Source organism: Callorhinchus milii, unplaced genomic scaffold (assembly GCF_018977255.1).
Source record: "Callorhinchus milii isolate IMCB2004 unplaced genomic scaffold, IMCB_Cmil_1.0 Scaffold23, whole genome shotgun sequence".
NCBI classification, from domain to species: Eukaryota; Metazoa; Chordata; class Chondrichthyes; order Chimaeriformes; family Callorhinchidae; genus Callorhinchus; species Callorhinchus milii.
The window spans coordinates 7,551,758-7,569,675 of record NW_024704764.1 but is presented as its reverse complement, the minus strand read 5'-3'; the positions used below and the strand labels follow the sequence as shown (position 1 = coordinate 7,569,675).

The window sequence follows — 17,918 nt, the reverse complement described above, 5'->3', positions numbered from 1 at the left end:
TAAGTAGGAACCCGATAGTTAGTCGATTAGCAGATTATTATGGGTTATAATCCCTCCCCCCCAAAAAAAATTTGCGTCACTAAATCCACGACTGCTTGCGGGACACTGCTGAGTGGAATTGGCTGCCGCGCTTCGCCCACAAAACATACAGTGGATTCTGCGAAGCGCTTTGAGATGTCTCAATGATGTGATAAGGCTCTATATCAAATCCAAGGATTATTATTAGTATTATTTTTATAGTATTATTCCCTCAGGTCCAATAGAGACACAAGCCCTGAGTTTACATATTTATATATATATTCCCTTTTATAATCTGCCACGCCCAAACTCCAATTGGAGCAGTGGTTTTGTAAATGCTGGTGAGCTCATTTGGGGAGGAAAGGAAAACTGGGCTCTCATCCAGATAGTTTGAGTCTCTGCTGCTAGGTGGAATCGAGTACAAAAACAACTTGCATTTAGAACGTCTCAGAGAGTTTGACAACATGTTGTGTAGGAGTCCGAGCAGAGGGAGATGAAAGATTTATACAGGGCAACCAAGGACATTTGGCCCACAAAATATACGGTCAATTCACTTTACAGTCTATTCTGCGAAGACGTGGTCAGGCACTATATCAAATGCAAGAATTATTGTTATTATTATTATTCTATGATTATTATTATTATTCTGCAAGAGATCATGTTTCAGGATGTATCCTTTTTAAAAATTCAACAACAACAACTTATACACCGCCCTTCATGTGTGGCGTTGGATCTTGGAGCGCTCGAATCAGAGAGAGAAAGAGAGAGGGTGAGATATGGAGAAAGGGAACTGGATTTGGATAGAGTGGAAAAGATTTGGAGAGAAATGAGATTTGGAACATAACTCCATCAACAACAACAATAACAACCACCACAAATTGCATCTGTACAGCGCCTTTCACGTCAGGAGGACGTCCCAAGGTGCTGGACAGTCAGAGGGTTTTGGACCCGAGCTGGTAGTTGGGATCAGGAGGGGTGGAGGGCGGGGAGGGTGGGGGTAGGAGGGTGACCTACTTTGGAGTGTCAGCAAAGACTACTTGCGTTCAGTGTGGTGGGCTCGAACCCACGACCTGCTGATTTCCTGGTAAGAGTGCTACTGAATGAGCCAGGCTGACACAGTCCTCTCTTGATGGTATTGGAGGGGAGAGTGGTGCATTTCTGAGGTTGGGCAAGGTGACACATTGGGTGTTTGTAGTCTGGTCGTCCGTGGAAACTCTCCCCAAAGAGAGGCGAGTGAGTTTGAGGCATGAATCCAGGCACCTCGTCTGTTTATTGGTGTCTCGATCGCTAAGTAGGTTAGTGTTACAGGAGATTCCTCCCCGGGGCAGATGAACGGCGAGATAACAAAAGGTGTGTGTGTGTGTGTGTGTGTGTGACAGCCCACTCCACATCTCTGTGACAGCCACAGGTTATTGTATGTAGCCCAGCAAGTTCAGGACACGAAGCAATCTGGCAAAGCTCCAAAGATAATGCAAAGTCGCCTCTAAATCACTCAGCGAGCGAGATAAAGGTTGGTGGCTCTGTCTCGGTACATCAGATGACAAACCGCATAGGAATCTGTCACGTTGCCATCAGACATGTTGTATAACCTTACCACCACCGCCTGCCTGGTGCCGTCTCACACGCACACACACCCAGGGCCGATGGCCACCAGGGGTGGCACACTGATGTAATACCTCGAGACATCGCGGTGACAGAATAACGCCTGGGCAGTTCATTCCACGGCTGTGATCGACAGTCAGGACCTCGCAGCAACAACAACAACTTGCACTTATATAGCGTTTTTTTTAAAAAAAAACTGATTTCCTTTGTGATCGGCGTGTGCTTTACCATGAAGCGCTTCGAGACGTCTCGTAGAAGTGATAAGGAGCTGTATCAACGCGAGGATTATTACTATGATCACAGGACATCGTTGAGGCCCAGGGATAACCCACCTAAATTGTCTTCATCGATTTACGTAAGTTCCTTCGACCCAGGGTTTCACGATGGAGCTGGAGTGCGTAGGAATACATGGCCAAATTTTGTATTAATAATAATAATAATAATAATAATAATCATTCTTGATACAGCATCCTTCGCATGTGGACCTCGTCTTGAAAGCACTTCCCAGGATTTACCGTAAAACAGCCACTTGCATTAATGCAGCGCCCGTCACATCGGGAGGACGGCGTTCGAATTTTGCCTGCGGTATCCGTGGGCAAAACTGGAAGCCACCGAACCGAGCGTCTCGGTCGTCACCGAGCAATTCGAGATTTAAACGCTCTCCCGCGTGCGGAGGGCGCGGCATAAGTGCAAGTTGTCGTCGTCGTCGTCGTCGTGACTCTGTCGCGGGTCGAGAGGACTATCCCTTTAAGAACCGCGTGTCTCATGTTAGTGTTTAAGTGATACTCTCGTACCTCCCGGCTCAGGCTATTTTTAGTGGCTGTAAATCAAAGGCGTGACTGACGTGCAGACACTATATTTAATGTCACCAGGCGGGTCTGACCTCCAAACACCACCCAGCCAGGTAATCAGAGCATAGCACGGCAGCCGGCGCACACAGCAACCTGCACGCTCACACACACGCACACACGCGCGCACACGCACTCTCTCACACGCGCTCTCACACACTCACGTACTCACACACACTCACTCTCGCGCGCGCGCTCTCACACACGCTCACTCTCACACACGCGCTCTCACACACACTCACACACACACACTCACGTACTCACACACGCGCGCGCGCTCTCACACACGCGCTCTCACACACACTCTCTCACACTCACGTACTCACACACACTCACTCTCACACACGCGCTCTCACACACACTCACACACACTCACGCAGTCACTCACTTTCCCACACACACACTCACTCTCACACACGCGCGCTCACACTCACACACACACTCATGTACTCACACACACGCGCGCTCTCACACACTCTCACACTCACGTACTCACACACACTCACTCTCACACATGCGCTCTCACACACACTCACGCAGTCACTCACTTTCCCACACACACTCACTCACACACGTGCTCTCAGACACACACACACACACACACTCACGCAGTCACTCACTTTCCCACACACACACACACACTCACTCTCACACACGCGCTCTCACACGCTCACATACTCTCACACACTCACTCACACATGTACCACACACTCACATATTCATACACATGCATACTCATTCACACAAACACACTCTCACGCACTCACATACTCTCACACACAGTCACTCACTCTTACGCACTCTAACACTCACATGCTTACACACTCACTCACACACATACACACTCGCACACACTCACTCTCACAAACACATACTCACACACGCCCTCGCATACACTCTACACTCACATACACACACACTCACACTCCACCCATACTCACACACACTCTCACAGTCGCTTACACACACGCGCGCGCGCGCACATACATACTCGCACTCACGCTCGCACACTCATGTCCTATGATAGAACATTCCACGTTCACATCATGGCTGCGTTGCGGGACGTCGCTGCGCACAAATTGCCTGCCACGTTATCTCACAAAACACATAATCACTCCAGTTTACAGCATAGACACAGGAGAGGAGGAACATTTAAAGGGTGGAGTGGAGTGGAGTGACGTGGAGTGACATGGCCGGGAACAAAGCGGGAGTGTGGGGGAAGAAAGGCAGCTTCCTATGGAGAGTAGCACGAGAGTGCTCGCTGGGTTGAAAGGCCAGTTTCGGTGTTGTATGTAAAAATTATAACAATAATAATGATAATAATACGGGCAATCCATTTGACACCTTAATCACCTCGTCTGAATGTCTTGAGGACACTTCCCGGGACTCGCTGTGTAGTGTAGTGACTGGGCACGTGTCGGGGCTGTAGGCGCTGTGTGATTGTGGATGTCAGATGTTTGCAGTCTCGGGGTTCAGCCACTCGTAGGCTTCGTGCAATTGGCAACAAGCTCTTCACAGTCTGAGTCTGAGACAAACCCACCCACCCCCCCCCCCACCACCACCACCAGCCCTTCCTCACCCCCACACACCCCCAATAACCCTCAACCTAACCCCCAGCCCCCAAAGCCCTGCCAGCCCTCAGCGCTGGGGAGAGGTGGGGGGAAGGTTGCGAGCGGGTGAGGTGGGTGCAGTGTCAGGCTCGCTGTGGAGGGTGGGTTAGAGTCCAGCCTTGCTGGCACCCCCTGGACAGACAAGACCAGTCAGACGACAACAACAACTTGCATTTATATCGGGCCCTTCACGCGGGGTAGAGTCCCGGAGCGCTTGACAGATGGACGAGCAGACAGACAGACAGACAGACAGACGGACAATGTGGCTCTTGTCCTGGCTCTGTCAGTCAGGCTCAGCACTGCTGTCCTCGCTCATCGCCGATAGATAGCGATTGCTGATTTACTTCACCTGCCCGATTACCAGGTATCACGAAGGGTCTCTCTCTCTCTCTCTCTCTCTCTCCCCACCCCCTCTCTCTCTCTGCAACTCTCTATCTGTCTAACTGTGCGTGTGTCTCGCTCTCTCTCTCTCCCTCTCTAACTGTGTGTGTGTGTGTATCCCTCTCTTACTGAATGTGTGTATCTGTGTGTCTGTCTATCTCTCTCTGTCTCGCTGCTTACATCCCGTCATCAAGTTCCAAGCGCTCTGAAAACAACAACAACATTACATCGGTAAAGGGAGGACGTCCCAAGGTGTCATCTGAAATGGAACGACAGATTTTTCGTTCTCTCTCTCTCTCTGTCTCTCTGTCTCTCTTCACGCTCTCCTTCTCTCTCTCTCTCTCTCTCTTCACGGACGCTCTCTCTCTCTCTCTGTGTTACAGGTGGTGACTATCTACAGTGAGGATGGGATGTGCAGGTCCCTGGAGGTGGGTGTCAGCGTGAAGGCCAGCGATGTTTGTCACCTGCTGGTGCAGAGAAACCGCTGTGTGGATGAGGAGAGCTGGACATTGGTGGAGGTGTACCCCCACATGTCACTAGGTAACTCCCCCCCACCCCCTTACACCTCCCTCACACACACACGCACGCACACGCACACGCACACCCTCCCTCCCTACCTCCCACTAGGGGCTAATCCCGCCCCTCTCCCCCACCCCAAATACAACCCCCACACCCCACAAACAAATACATACATACACACAGCTCCCACACACCCCCTCCCACACACACGCGCACACACATACACCCTCCCACACACGCGCACACACACATGCACCCTCCCACACACGCGCACACACACATGCACGCTCCCACACACGCGCACACACACATGCACGCTCCCACACACGCACACACACACATGCACGCTCCCACACACGCGCACACACACATGCACGCTCCCACACACGCGCACACACATGCACGCTCCCACACACGCGCACACACACATGCACGCTCCCACACACGCGCACACACACATGCACGCTCCCACACACGCGCACACACACATGCACGCTCCCACACACGCGCACACACACATGCACGCTCCCACACACGCGCACACACACATGCACGCTCCCACACACGCGCACACACACATGCACGCTCCTAGGCTGCCCGGTCACAGTCTAACTCTGAGTCTGAAGTCATCACTGGATAAAGAGAGAACACAAACTCTGCAAACAGAAAACAGTTATTAGTTTCCTCTCAGCGCCCTCTATTAATAGATCTTTCTCTGTCTGTCTGTCTGTCTCGTTCTGTTTCATTCTCTCCCTCTGTCTCTCTCTCTCTCTCGTTCCTTCACTCTCTCTGTCTCCCTCTATCTCTCTCTCTGTGTGTCTTTCTCTCTCGCTATCTGGATGAAGAGCATGAGAAGCGCTTTGATAACGTCTCCACAACGTGAGAAGGCGCTATATCAAATGCAAGGATTATTATTATTATTATTACCTGTCTCTCTCTCTCCCCCCCCCCCCTCTCTATTTCTCATTCCGCCTCTCCCCCACTCTCTCTCTCTCTCTTTCTCTCGCTCGCTCCCCCACACAGAGAGATACCTGGAAGACCACGAGTCCCTGGTTGAGATCCAGATGCTGTGGGAGGCCGACAGTGACAGCAAGTTCGTCTTCAGGAAGCACTTTGCGAAGTACGAGTTTTTCAGGAACCCGGCGGTAAGAGACCGATCGACCAACGTTTACCGGCCGACCGATCGACCGAGTCACAGAGTCACCTGCTCGGAGTCGCTCCTGACTCTCAGCTATGTCTCTGCTCTCCCCAACAGCCATTCTTTCCGGAGCAGCTGGTGGCAGGATGTCTTGAAGCGAATGAAGGAATTCCACACTCACAGCTCTTACGGGTGAGGAGGCTTGGGGTGTGGGGTGACCGTGGTGGGGTGGGGGTGACTGGAGGAAGGAAGAGGGGTGGGGAGGCCCTGCGGAGTGGCGAGGTGGGGGGTGGGGGGTTGGGGGGGAGGCTTGCCTGGGGTTGCGGAGTGACGGGGCACCTGTATTTTTACCCCGTTTGCTTTTCTTAAGAATTTCCTGAATGCCAGACGTTGCCCTGAAATCCAGGGCTTCATCCACGTGAGAGACAAGGGCAGGAAGAGCTGGCGGAGGCTCTACTTCTTCCTGAGGAGATCCGGCGTCTATTACTCTACCAAGGGCACCTCGAAGGTCAGAGAGGCTACCAGCCACCAACAATAACAACAAAACCGCGACATGCATTCATATAACCCCCCACCCCGACCCCAACCCATGCAAGGTAGCGTCCCACAGCGCTTCTGCTTGATGGTTGCATCGGGGATCGCTGGCGGGTGGAAGGCCAGGGGGAGAAGAGATCCGAGGAAGCCAGGGTGTTCGTGAGGGACTCGGGTGGAAACTTCTTCCACGGTCGGAAAAAAAGTGGCGGAGGGTTTGGAAGAGGGGAAGGGGATGCGCGAGGAGAGAGACCAACCCCCCACCCTCCCCCCCACGCCCACCACCCCGTCCACTCCCTCTGCTCGGCAGGCACCAGCCAGCTCCACGTCCACCACCCCCCTTTCCCGCCCACCCTGCCCGCTCCACCATCAGTGGTCAAGCCTTCAGCCCATCTGCCCCCTGCCCTCTCCATCCCGTAGCCCCTCTGTCTTCGCTCCCCCCCGCGCCCCCACTCCATTGCCTCCTTCAAGGCCTGATACAAGACCTTCCTCTTCGACCGCGTTTTTGGGCACCCTCCTACCCCCTACCCTCTGCGCCCTCCACCCCTTTCTTATCTCAACCACCAGCTTGGGTGTAGCTTGCTGACTGTCCAGCGCCTTGGGACGTCCTCCTGACCCGAAAGGCGCCGCGTAAGTGCAAGTTGTTGCCGTCGTCGTCGCGGCAATGAATTTCGAACCCCCATAACCTCAGAGTTCGCGTCGCTCTCACTCCTCGCTTACGTTTTACTCTGAATCCCCCCACCCCCCGACAGGAACCGAGGCACCTGCATTATTTCGCTGACGTGAGCGAGGGCAACATTTACACGGTGACCGAGGGCAGAAAGGCTTTCAACGCGCCGACCGACTTCAGCTTCTGTATCAAGGTATCCGCCATTGTAGACATCGTCCACAGTGTGGCAGTGCGGCTGTGCTTCAAAAGAATTCGCGTTGACACCACAGATGAACGTTTGTACACACAGCGACTTTCTCGAAGGGATTGACTCGGTACCTCCACACCCGTCACCACCACCACCACCACCACTACCACCACTACCACCGAGCTGGGGGGGGGGTGTGTTGTGTGTGGGTGGGGGGGGGGTGGGGTGGCGTGGGAGTCGAGCTGGTGGGTTGGGGGAGCGGTCTCGTGGGAGTGGAAAGACAATAATAATCCTTGCATTCGATTCGGCGCCTTGTCACGTCGTCGAGACGTCTCAAAGCGCTTCACGCTTTCATATATTTGGTCGGCCGGGTGTCTGGCACACGCGGAAACCCATCAACGGTTGCTTAAGGGTCTCCAAACCAAACTGAGAATTCCATGTGTCCCATCTACACGTGGAGATAGATTTTTGGAATGGAATGTGCTCTCTCTCTCTCTCTCTCTCGCTCTCTTTCTCTCTAGGGGGGGGGAGGAAGCACTCTGCCCACCTAATTCTGGAAAGTATTAGGCACAGGTTGGCAAGAGCCAAGGCTTGGGGAGAGCCCCTCTTTACATAACACAGACCGTACTGTAAAGTGAATTGACTGTGTATGTTTGTGGATGAAAGATGATCGAAAGTGCACGTAAAGAGATCTCGAGATGGAGGTTGAAGGCGTGTGAGGGAGCGAGAGAAACGTGTGAGAAAAGAGTGTGTGAGAGAGAGCGTGAGCAGTGCAGGGACAGGATGACAGGCGTGACAGGGAGGCTCGCGTGTGTAGTATTTCTACTACCCCAAAGGGTAGTGCAAATCTGGAACTTTCTCCCCTAAAAGGCTGTGGATGCTGCATCCATTCACATTCTTAAGACGGAGGTAATAATAATAATAATAATAATAATAACCATAATAATAATCTTTGCATTTGATGTAGCGCTTTGAGACGTCTAGAAGACGTGAAAAGCGCTATATCAAGTGCAAGGATTGCAAGCATATTAAGTGGGCAAAACGCAGCAGCCAATTGCGCACAGCAGCGTCCCACAAACAGCCGTGGATTGTTTTGTTCTGGAGGGATTATTACCAGGCGCGTGGAGTAAGGAATTCTTGCCCAAGGTTTCGCCGCCCTGCCCGGAATCGATCCCAGGTCTCTCGCTTGCAAAGCGAGTGCTCTAACCGCAGGACTCCAATGGGAGGGAGGTAGACCGATATCTGTTAGGTCAGGGTATCGAGGGCGGGTAACTGGAGGCACAGGTCAGCCATGAAAATGATAAGTAAATAAATTGATGGAACAGGCTCGAGGGGCTGAATCGCCTACTCCTGCTTCTCCGAGCGCTGGCTGTGACCGCACGCCTGTGCTTAGCCTTACAGGACGCGAAATGGGAGCAAAGACCTTCAGCTTCTGTGCGCGGACGACGAGCAGAGTCGCACCTGCTGGATGACAGCATTCCGGCTCTTTAAGGTGAGGGACTGTGGGGAGTCGTGTGGTACCGTTAGCCCCCGGGTCAGGGCTGAGGATTGGGGTCAAGGTGTTGATCAGGGTGAGGGTTATAGAGTGGGGAGTGAATGGGGTGGTGTGTGTGGGGGGGGGGTGGGGTGGGGCGTGTGAATGAGGGTAGTGAATATAACAATAATAATAATTACAATAATATTAAGAATAATCAGAATAATAATCCTCCCATTTGAGACAGCGCCTTATCAAGTCTTCGAGACGTCTCAAAGCGCTTCCCAGGTCATACCGTAAAGTGAATTGACTGTGTATTTCATGGGCAAAACGCGGCAGCCAATTGCTCGCAGCAGCTTCCTCGCAAACAGCCGTGGAATGAAGCGACCACGTTTTTTTGGGGGGAGGAATTGAGGGCGAATGGGGGGAATTAATGGTGGGGTGGTGAGGAGGGAATGGGTGGGAGTAAATGTGGGTGTCTGATGGGGAAAGGTGGATAGGGGTGTGAGTGTGGGTGGGGGGGGGGTTTGTTAGGTTGTGTCTGAGCTGTGGCTTTGGTGTGTGAGAGGGGTCAGGGTATAATCTTTTCCTCCCCAGTTGGGATCTCAGCTGTGTGTGAACTACCAGTTGTCGCAACAGAGACAGGAGCAGCAAGAGTGGCTCAAATCCTCACCACCAGTGAGTCGCTTCCGTTTGACCCCATCTGGGGGCTTCCTGACAGGACGTGGAGGGGTGAGGGGTGGGCACAGGGCTGGGGGCACATGGCAGAGTGGTTGGGGCCTGGGGGGCAGCTGGAGCACAGAGCGGGAGGCAAGGGGCACGGAGCTGGTGGGTACGGGGCAGGTGGTGTTGGGCAGATAAGATGGTTTTGAGTCGATGCAGGGCACAGGTGGGTGCCATGAGGCAGATGGCTATTAGATTAGTGGGTGGCATTAGGGCAGGACAGGTGGTGGACAACTGGACAGGACAAATGACACCAGGCAGGTGTGACGTCAAGCGTGTGACACTGGTGGTAGGGGCGAGAGTCACGAGCTCTTTGGGGTGACATGGGGTGGGTACAGCTGGTGGTATGGGGCAGGTGGGTGGCATGGGGCAGGTAGCGGGGGGGGTGGCACTGGCGGGGGGGGGCGGTGCAGTGGCAGGGGGTGGGGGCAGTGAGCTGAACGCTCTCCTCGCTGTGTGGCAGAGAAACCTCTCAGAGACCTCGCTCGTGGCCATGGATTTCTCGGGCTGCACTGGGCGTGTGATTGCCAACCCAGAGGAGGCCTGGACGGTGGCACTGGAGGAGGGACAGACCTGGAGGGTACGTCACCCTGGCAATCCCTCACTCCGCACCGCACCAATGTCACCGGGGCAATCCGGCCGCAGCGACGACACTTAACACGTCTCGCTCTTTACTTAAAGCTATTTCAAATGTTTCCCGGCACAGAAATAGGCCATTTAGCCCAGCCCAGGTCTGTGCTGGCGTCAGCCGCCAATCACGCCCACTGTCCCTCTCGCTCCACAAACTCTGTCATGTTTCCTCCTCATCAGACTGCGATCACGTTCACTCGTATTCTCTTTTAAAACAATTCAGCATTACAGTTTGTGGCAGAAAATCCCACAACCCAATCACCCTCTGTGTAAAGACGACAGACAGACAGACAGACAGACAGACAGACAGTTGCACAGACAGATGCACAGACAGACAGACGCACAGACAGACGCACAGACAGACAGACAGACAGACAGACACACAGACACACAGACAGACAGACAGACAGACAGACAGACAGACAGACAGACAGACAGACGCACAGACAGACAGACAGACAGACCAGACGCACAGACGCACAGACGCACAGATGCACAGATGAACAGACAGACGCACAGTGCGCACTTCTGTATGACTGTGTGTTTATGTGTGGCCCTGTGTATGTGAAGACTGTTTGGCTGAGTGCGTGTGCGTGTGCGTGTGTGTGTGTGTCTGAGACCCTGTGAATGAATGTATGCGCGTGTGAAAATATGAGTGAGTTTGGGACTGTGTGTGTGAATGAATTTGTTCTGTGTGTGTGTGTGTGTGTGTGAGAGGCAATGTGTGTGACTGTGTGTGATACTATGCGCGTGTGACAGCATTAGGACTGTGCGTGACAGCATGTGGGCATGAGTGTGTGAGAGTCTGTGTGTGTGACTGTGTGTGATGGTGTGTGTGTGTGTGTGTCTATGTGTTTGAGTGTGTTACTGAACCCGATGTGTTCCTGAGCGCAAATATCTTTGGCTCCCACAGAAGAAGAGTTTGCAGAGGTACAGTCTGCCCAGCCCGTGCCAGGGCTCGGTGCTCAGCGCAGGTGAGTGATTCGCACACAGGCGACAAAAAAAAAAACAAGCGAAAACTCACCCCAACCCTTTGAAATTTCCACTTAAAATCTGGTTGATCGAAAAAAAATGGCAGTCGAGCCAGACAGAAGGGGTGCGTGTAACTGCCCCGTGTTCCTAGCGCTCTGCTCTGCTGTGACGATGGCACTGATGGCTTTGTTTTTCCGATGGCTTTAGCCATACACAGGACCCAGCCCTGGTTTCACGGGAGAATCTCGAGGGAGGAGGCCCACAGGCTCATCATCCAGCACGGTCACGTCGACGGGTAAGAGCCTGACATTCTGCGTTACACAAACGCTCGCGGTGCTGGGCAGCTCTTGCAGTTTGGGGGGGGTGTTTTATCTTATTTATTCTTATTTCTTATTGGGATTCCTTAATAAGTAATCCAAGTCAAGTAACAGGAAGGACTGACCCACGGAAAGCCCTCGCCAAAGGCTGAATATAATATAATAATAATAATAATAATCCTTGCATCCGATATAGCGCATTATCACGTCTTTGAGATGTCTCAAAGCGCTTCGCAGGATGTGCTGTAAAGTGAACCGACTGTATATTTTGTGGGCGAAACACGGCAACCAATTGCGCACAGCAGTGTCCCCCAAACAGTGGTGGATTGAGTGGCCAAATTATTATTGTTTTTTTGTGGGGGGCAGTGTGTTTTTGTGAAAGCGCTGTAAAATATACAGTCAATTCACTTTACAGTCTATTCTGCGAAGCACTTTGAGATGTCTCGAGGACGTGATAAAGCACTGTATCAAATTATTATTATATTAACACAATTTGCTGTCGTGGCAGCAGTGGTAGTGGTTGTTGTTGCTGATGACGTGCTGTACGGTCTGTGTAGGAGGAGGTTGGTATTTTCTGAATGGCTCGGACGTCGCTGCGCGCGCGCGTGTGTGTGTGTGTGTGTGTGTGTGTGTGTCTGTCCGTTGTTGTTTAACGTGTGTGTCTCCTCCCGTCCTCACAGAGTGTTCCTGATGAGAGAGAGCCAACGCACCCCCACTGGCTTTGTGCTGACCCTCAGTCACCAGCAGAAGATCAAGCACTTCCTGGTGCTGCTGGTGAGTTGAGATCGATAGTTACCATCAGGCCTGAACGTTGGCCAATATAATAATAATAATAATCCCTTGCATCTGATACAGCGCCTTATCATGTCTTCACGATGTCTCAAAGCGCTTCACAGGATACACCGTCAAGTGAATCGACTGTATATTTTGTGGGCGAAACGCGGCAGCCAATTGCGCACAGCAGCGTTCCCCACAAACAGTCGTGGATTGAGTGACCAAATTATTACTATTCTTTTTATTCTTTTGAAGGAATTTATTTACCCCCGAAAAAGCGATGCGCCAATTGGCTAACAGCCGGGTTCCTACTTACCGCGAGGTAAACAGAGGCGGGCGTGTGGAGTAAGGAAACTTGCCCAACATTTCGCCCTGCCCGCCCGGGGGAGTCGAACCAAGTCCTCTCGCTTGCGAGGCGAGCGCTCGAACCACTGAGTTACAGGACTCCACATATCCACATATCATCAACACGGTCGCCATGTGTAACCCACGCTCTTCCTCTCTCTCTCTCTCTCTCTCCCTCCGCAGTGCGAAGAGGATGGACAGAACTACTACAGCCTTGATGGGACACACACCAAATTCACTGACCTGATCCAACTGGTGGATTTCTACCAGATTAACAGAGGGGTGTTGCCATGTAACCTCAAACACTGTTGTAGCCGCATTCCTCTCTAACACCTTCCCCGCCCGCCCGCCCGCCCACCCGCCCACCCACCCCGATCCTGGGGGGGGGAAAACCCATTGTCGTAACGGAATTGCTGCCCGCAGTGTCCCAGCGTAAGTGGCCGCCATTGCCAGTAGCACGTAGGGCTGGCTGGGGACGTTACCCACCCCCTCTCTCCTCGAGGCGGGCAGGTGAGCTGAGTGCCAGGCGGTGTGTGCCGTGGGTCGGGGAACTCCGTTGGCACAGTCGCCGGGTTAAAGCGACCGAGCTCACAGCCCTCCAGCCTTGTCCTTTGTCTAAGAGCTCGGAAAACTCCCCAAGTGTTATTCTTCTGGTGATCCAGCCTGGCTCCGTGTCACTCCCCCACCGGCTGACTCCCTCAGCGTGACCGGGGTCTCAAGGTGATAGAGGAGGGAGGATGAAGGAAGGGAGGGAGGGAGGGAGGGAGGGAGAGAGGGAGAGAGAGAGGGAGATAGGGGGGGAGAACCCCTTTTAGACTCTGCCACAACCTCTAGCCGTGACCCCCGATCTTTACCAAATTCAGAACCGTTCACTGCCGACCGACAGACTCGAGAGACGGGAGGCAGAAGCTCGGGTTTTGATGTAAATCTTGTAATATTGAGATATTCTGTGATGAAATGTATATTTGACCTGAAATGCACGGCATCTCTCTTGCCGCTTGTGTACAGCTAGTTGAAAGGGACATGTATCGCACCACATAGACTATATTCTTATAGATTTATAAAGTGAGAGAAATTCTCAACTGCTAACGTGTAAAAAAAGGTGTTGAAATTTGTGACTCAAAACCGCTTGCATAAGAATTCACTCGGCCAAAAGGTTCCACCTCGTCCGCCTTCCAACCATCCTGGCAGTCGCTTGACATGTCGTGTCCCGAACTATATACTGTATCGCCAGCTATTATTTTCCAGGAGAAATCTATCTAATTTGTTCTTGAAACAAGCGACACTTCCGGCTTCCACCGTCTCCACTAAGCAGCCTCTTCTTTTCCGTAAGTTTTGCCACTCGCTCACCGAAATAGCGTCTCCACAGATATGTTCTGAATTCTCCCCCCATTCAATCGCAGCCCAGGTCCCTCTCTCCTTCTACTGTTCAGTACAAAATAAAACAGCTTATCGGGATTCCCCAGACCAGAGGAAATAGTTTCCTTGTGTCTGTGCTGTCGAATCCCTTCAGTATTTTTAAAAACCTCAATCAGGCACAATGGGCCTGAAGGGATCTCTGCCGTTAACAGTGGTCTCTTGAGGAGATTTATTTAATCAGACAAACGCGGGTTCCTCTGACACACGAGGAACTCTGTAAGTCAATCATTCATCCACGTTTCTCTGACTGCACAAGACACACAAGACACCCGCCCTACCATCACCCCCATCACAGTGCTAAGCTGCTTTTTAACTCAATCCAGTGTTCTGACCTGACCTCCATCAGCCTTCCTGGCCCTGTCGTTAATTATCCTCTGGGTAAAGAAAACCTTCCTGGTGTCCGTCCCGAAATTGGTACTTTGCAACTCTAAACCTATGTCCTCTTGACGTATCCTAAAGTATATATAATTTTCATTTTAACCTTCCCTCATGAGGTAAACTTCCCTCTTGACCTTCCCTTGCTACAAACTCACCCAAATAATAATAATAAAAATCCTTGCATTTGATACCGCGCCTCATTGGGTCGTTGAGACGTCTCAAAGCGCTTTGCAGAAAAAACTGTCAAGTGGATTGACTGTATTTTGTGGGCGAAAAAGAAGATGGAAAAAAAATGAACGCAAAGAAAATTTGGACATAATGAGATTTGAACGACATGCAATGTACTTTCCATAAGATTTTAAGGACAGTTTAAGTTTATCAAATGTCTCCCTGTTGAATGTGCCACACACCTTTTGCACAGTCACTTGACTTGACTCTTTGAAAGGCTTTGAGGTGTGTCGAGCACATGATAAGGCGCTATATCAAACGCAAGGATTATTATTATTATTATTCTCTATAATACACGCACAAGCTGCTGTTCTCTACAGTACATACAGGGGCTGCTATTCTCTTTGATAGACCCAGGAGCTGCTGTGATAATAATATAATAAACCTTGCAGTTGGTATTACATTTTTGTCGCATGATCAAAGGATTTACTGTAATGTGCAGTGACTGTATTTGGTTTGCGAAACACGGCAGCCAATTTGCACACAGCAGTGTCCCACAAACAGACATGGATTGAGCGACCGATTTTATCTGGGGGAATTGTCGGCCAGGACACCGGGAAAGAGAGAGAGAGAAAATCCCTTCCATTTTTCCACGAATGGTGCCGTGGGATGTTCAACGCCCACCTGAACAGGCGCAGACGGGACAGGTTAGCGCGGTTTAACGTCTCATTCGAAGGATGGCACTTCCGATAATGCAGCACCAGACAGACCGGGCAGTCTGGAGCACTGGGTGAAGATTAGGAGATGGAAATCGCATCAAGCGAGAGCATCTTGATAACAAATCAAGGTCATTAGACACTGCGCTCGTCTGCAGCTAATCCAGGAGAGACGCACTCAAGAAGGACTAGAGGAGCAGCCGGGGGAGGGACAAGGACCGAACGAGGAGGCTCTGACCCTCGATCCCAGTAGGAATCTCGGAATAAAGCTTGTTTTTCAGGAAGGGAAGGATGGAGCAAAAGGTGGTGCTGATCACAGGCTGTTCCTCAGGGATCGGATTGGCTCTTTGCAACCCAACTCTCCAACGACGAGCAACAACGATTCAAAGGTCAGATCCCGATCGAAAGATACAATATAATACGGATTCATGTTTACACCACCCCGGGATATCTCAAGGCAAGCGCCTTGCTGGGCGCCCGAGCTGGGGGTGAGAGCCAAGGGAGGAGGATGGGGGTAGCGTGGGGAATGAGATGACGGGTGAAAAAGAAAGGTACTTGAGACGCACCTTGAAAGAGGTGAGGGAGAGAGCAAGGGAGCGAGTCAGAGGGACTCTGGGATGAAGTTCCAGAGAGATGGGGGCAGATACGTTGAAATCCCAATGGTGTGGGGCGGGGACAGGGACAGGGATGGAGGGGATGGACAAGATTAATTAAAAGGAAGGAAACTAAGAGAGAAAGAGAGAAAGAAAGGAAGCTGCATATTTGAATAACACCTATAATTATTGCAATGTCTCAGCACCACAGTGCGTGTGTGTCTAAGTGTATGTATGGTGAGTGTGGTATGTGCAACTGTCAGTGTAACGCGCTGGTTGTATATATGTGTGCACAACAACAACAAGATTACATTTGTATAGCGCCTTTCACGTCGGGAGGACGTCCCAAGGCGCTGGACAGTGTACAGCATTTCAGACCCGAGCTGGGGTTGGGGGGGGGGAGAAGGGAGGGGAGGGGAAGGCTGATGGCATGGATGAAGAGGAGGGTTTTGAGGTGGGACTTTGAGGAGGGGGTGAGGCGGAGTGATTGGGGGATGGAATTTCAGAGGTTGGGGCGGAGTGGCTGAAGGCTCTCCCGCCAATGGTGGGGCGGGTGGGTCCAGGGACGTGGAGCAGGCCAGAGGCGGCTGAGCGGAGGGAACGGGTGGGTTAGTAGGGGGTTAGGAGGTCGCAGAGGTAGGATGGGGCGAGGCCATGCAGGGCTTTGTATGTGAGGACCAGCATCTTGAACTGGATCCTCTTAAAAATAGGGAGTCAATAATAATGATAATAATAATAGTCCCTGCATTTGATATAGCGCTTTTCACGTCGGGAGGACGTCCCAAAGCGCTTCACAGAACACACTGTAAAGTGAATTGACTGTATATTTGTGGGCGAACGCGGCAGCCAATTGCGCACAGCAATGTCCCACAAACAGTCGTGGATTGAAAATGACCAATTTATTATTGTTTTGGGTTTTGGAGGGATTATTATTAGGCTCTGTGTGGAGTAAGGAAACTTGCCCAATGTTTCGCCCTCTGCCTGGAATTGAACTCAGGTCTCTCACTTGCAAAGCGAGTGCTCTAACCACTGAGCTACAGGACTCCAATGGAGTCGGGCGAGAGTGGGGGAGATGGGCTCACAGAGTTTGGTGCGGGAGAGGACATGGGCTGCAGAGTTAGTTCTGGATTATCTGCAGTCTGTGGAGGGAGGAGTTGGGAAGGCCGACACGCAGTGCGTTCGCATAGTCGAGCCGGAGGTGATGAAGGCACGAACAAGAGTTTCAGCGCCTGAGGGGTGAGGTAGTGGCGGAGTCGGGCGATGTTACGGAGGTGAGGGAAGGCAGAGCGGGTCATGGCTTGGATGTGAGGAAGAAAAGACAGTTGAGGGTCACACAAGACACCAAGGTTCCTGTGTAGAGTATGTAGTGTGTGTGTATGTGTGGTGAGTATGTTTGTTGGTATGTATGTGTTTAGTGTATGTATGTGTAGTGTGCGGTGAGAGGGAGTGTGGCGTGTGTGACTGCCAGTGTTAACGCAAATATCTATGTGTGGCGTGTGTGTGTGTGTGAGTGTGGTGTGTGTTAGTGTGTGCGTTAATGTATGTGTGTGTGTTAGTGTGAGTGTGTGTATGTTAACGTATATGTGTGTGTGAGTGTGGTGTGTGTTAGTGTGTGTGTTAATGTATGTGTGTGTGTTAATGTGAGTGTGTGTATGTTAACGTATATGTGTGTGTGAGTGTGGTGTGTGTTAGTGTGTGTGTTAATGTATGTGTGTGTGTTAGTGTGAGTGTGTGTATGTTAACGTATATGTGTGTGTTAGTGTGCGTGTGTGTTAGTGTGTGTGGTGAGTGTATGTGTATTAATGTGTGTGTGTTTGTGTGTGTGAGATGGTGTGTTAGGGTGTGGTGAGTATGTGTTAGTATGTGTATTAGTGTGAGTGTGTATTAGTATGAGTGTGTGTTAGT

The 17,918-nt window shown here is 51.6% G+C and overlaps 1 protein-coding gene across 9 annotated transcripts in view; it reads left to right on the top strand.

Moving 5' to 3' along the window:
• LOC103183783 (growth factor receptor-bound protein 7) overlaps window positions 1-13,084 on the top strand; it is a 40,369-nt gene extending 27,285 nt beyond the window's left edge. For 7 of the 9 annotated variants that reach the window (XM_042343181.1, XM_042343187.1, XM_042343189.1 and 4 more), the window contains 12 exons: window positions 4,843-4,999; window positions 6,002-6,123; window positions 6,234-6,308; window positions 6,487-6,624; window positions 7,400-7,510; window positions 8,898-8,996; window positions 9,576-9,656; window positions 10,165-10,281; window positions 11,245-11,305; window positions 11,511-11,598; window positions 12,301-12,394; window positions 12,923-13,084. In XM_042343181.1, coding sequence (XP_042199115.1) covers window positions 4,843-4,999; window positions 6,002-6,123; window positions 6,234-6,308; window positions 6,487-6,624; window positions 7,400-7,510; window positions 8,898-8,996; window positions 9,576-9,656; window positions 10,165-10,281; window positions 11,245-11,305; window positions 11,511-11,598; window positions 12,301-12,394; window positions 12,923-13,069 — 1,290 coding nt within the window. In that variant the 3' untranslated portion in view covers window positions 13,070-13,084. Of the gene's footprint in view, window positions 1-1,009; window positions 1,976-4,842; window positions 5,000-6,001; window positions 6,124-6,233; window positions 6,309-6,486; window positions 6,625-7,399; window positions 7,511-8,897; window positions 8,997-9,575; window positions 9,657-10,164; window positions 10,282-11,244; window positions 11,306-11,510; window positions 11,599-12,300; window positions 12,395-12,922 lie in introns of those variants that run through there. The other 2 variants (XM_042343188.1, XM_042343184.1) reach the window with 2 other exon arrangements.
• The last annotated feature ends 4,834 nt before the right edge of the window (window positions 13,085-17,918 follow it).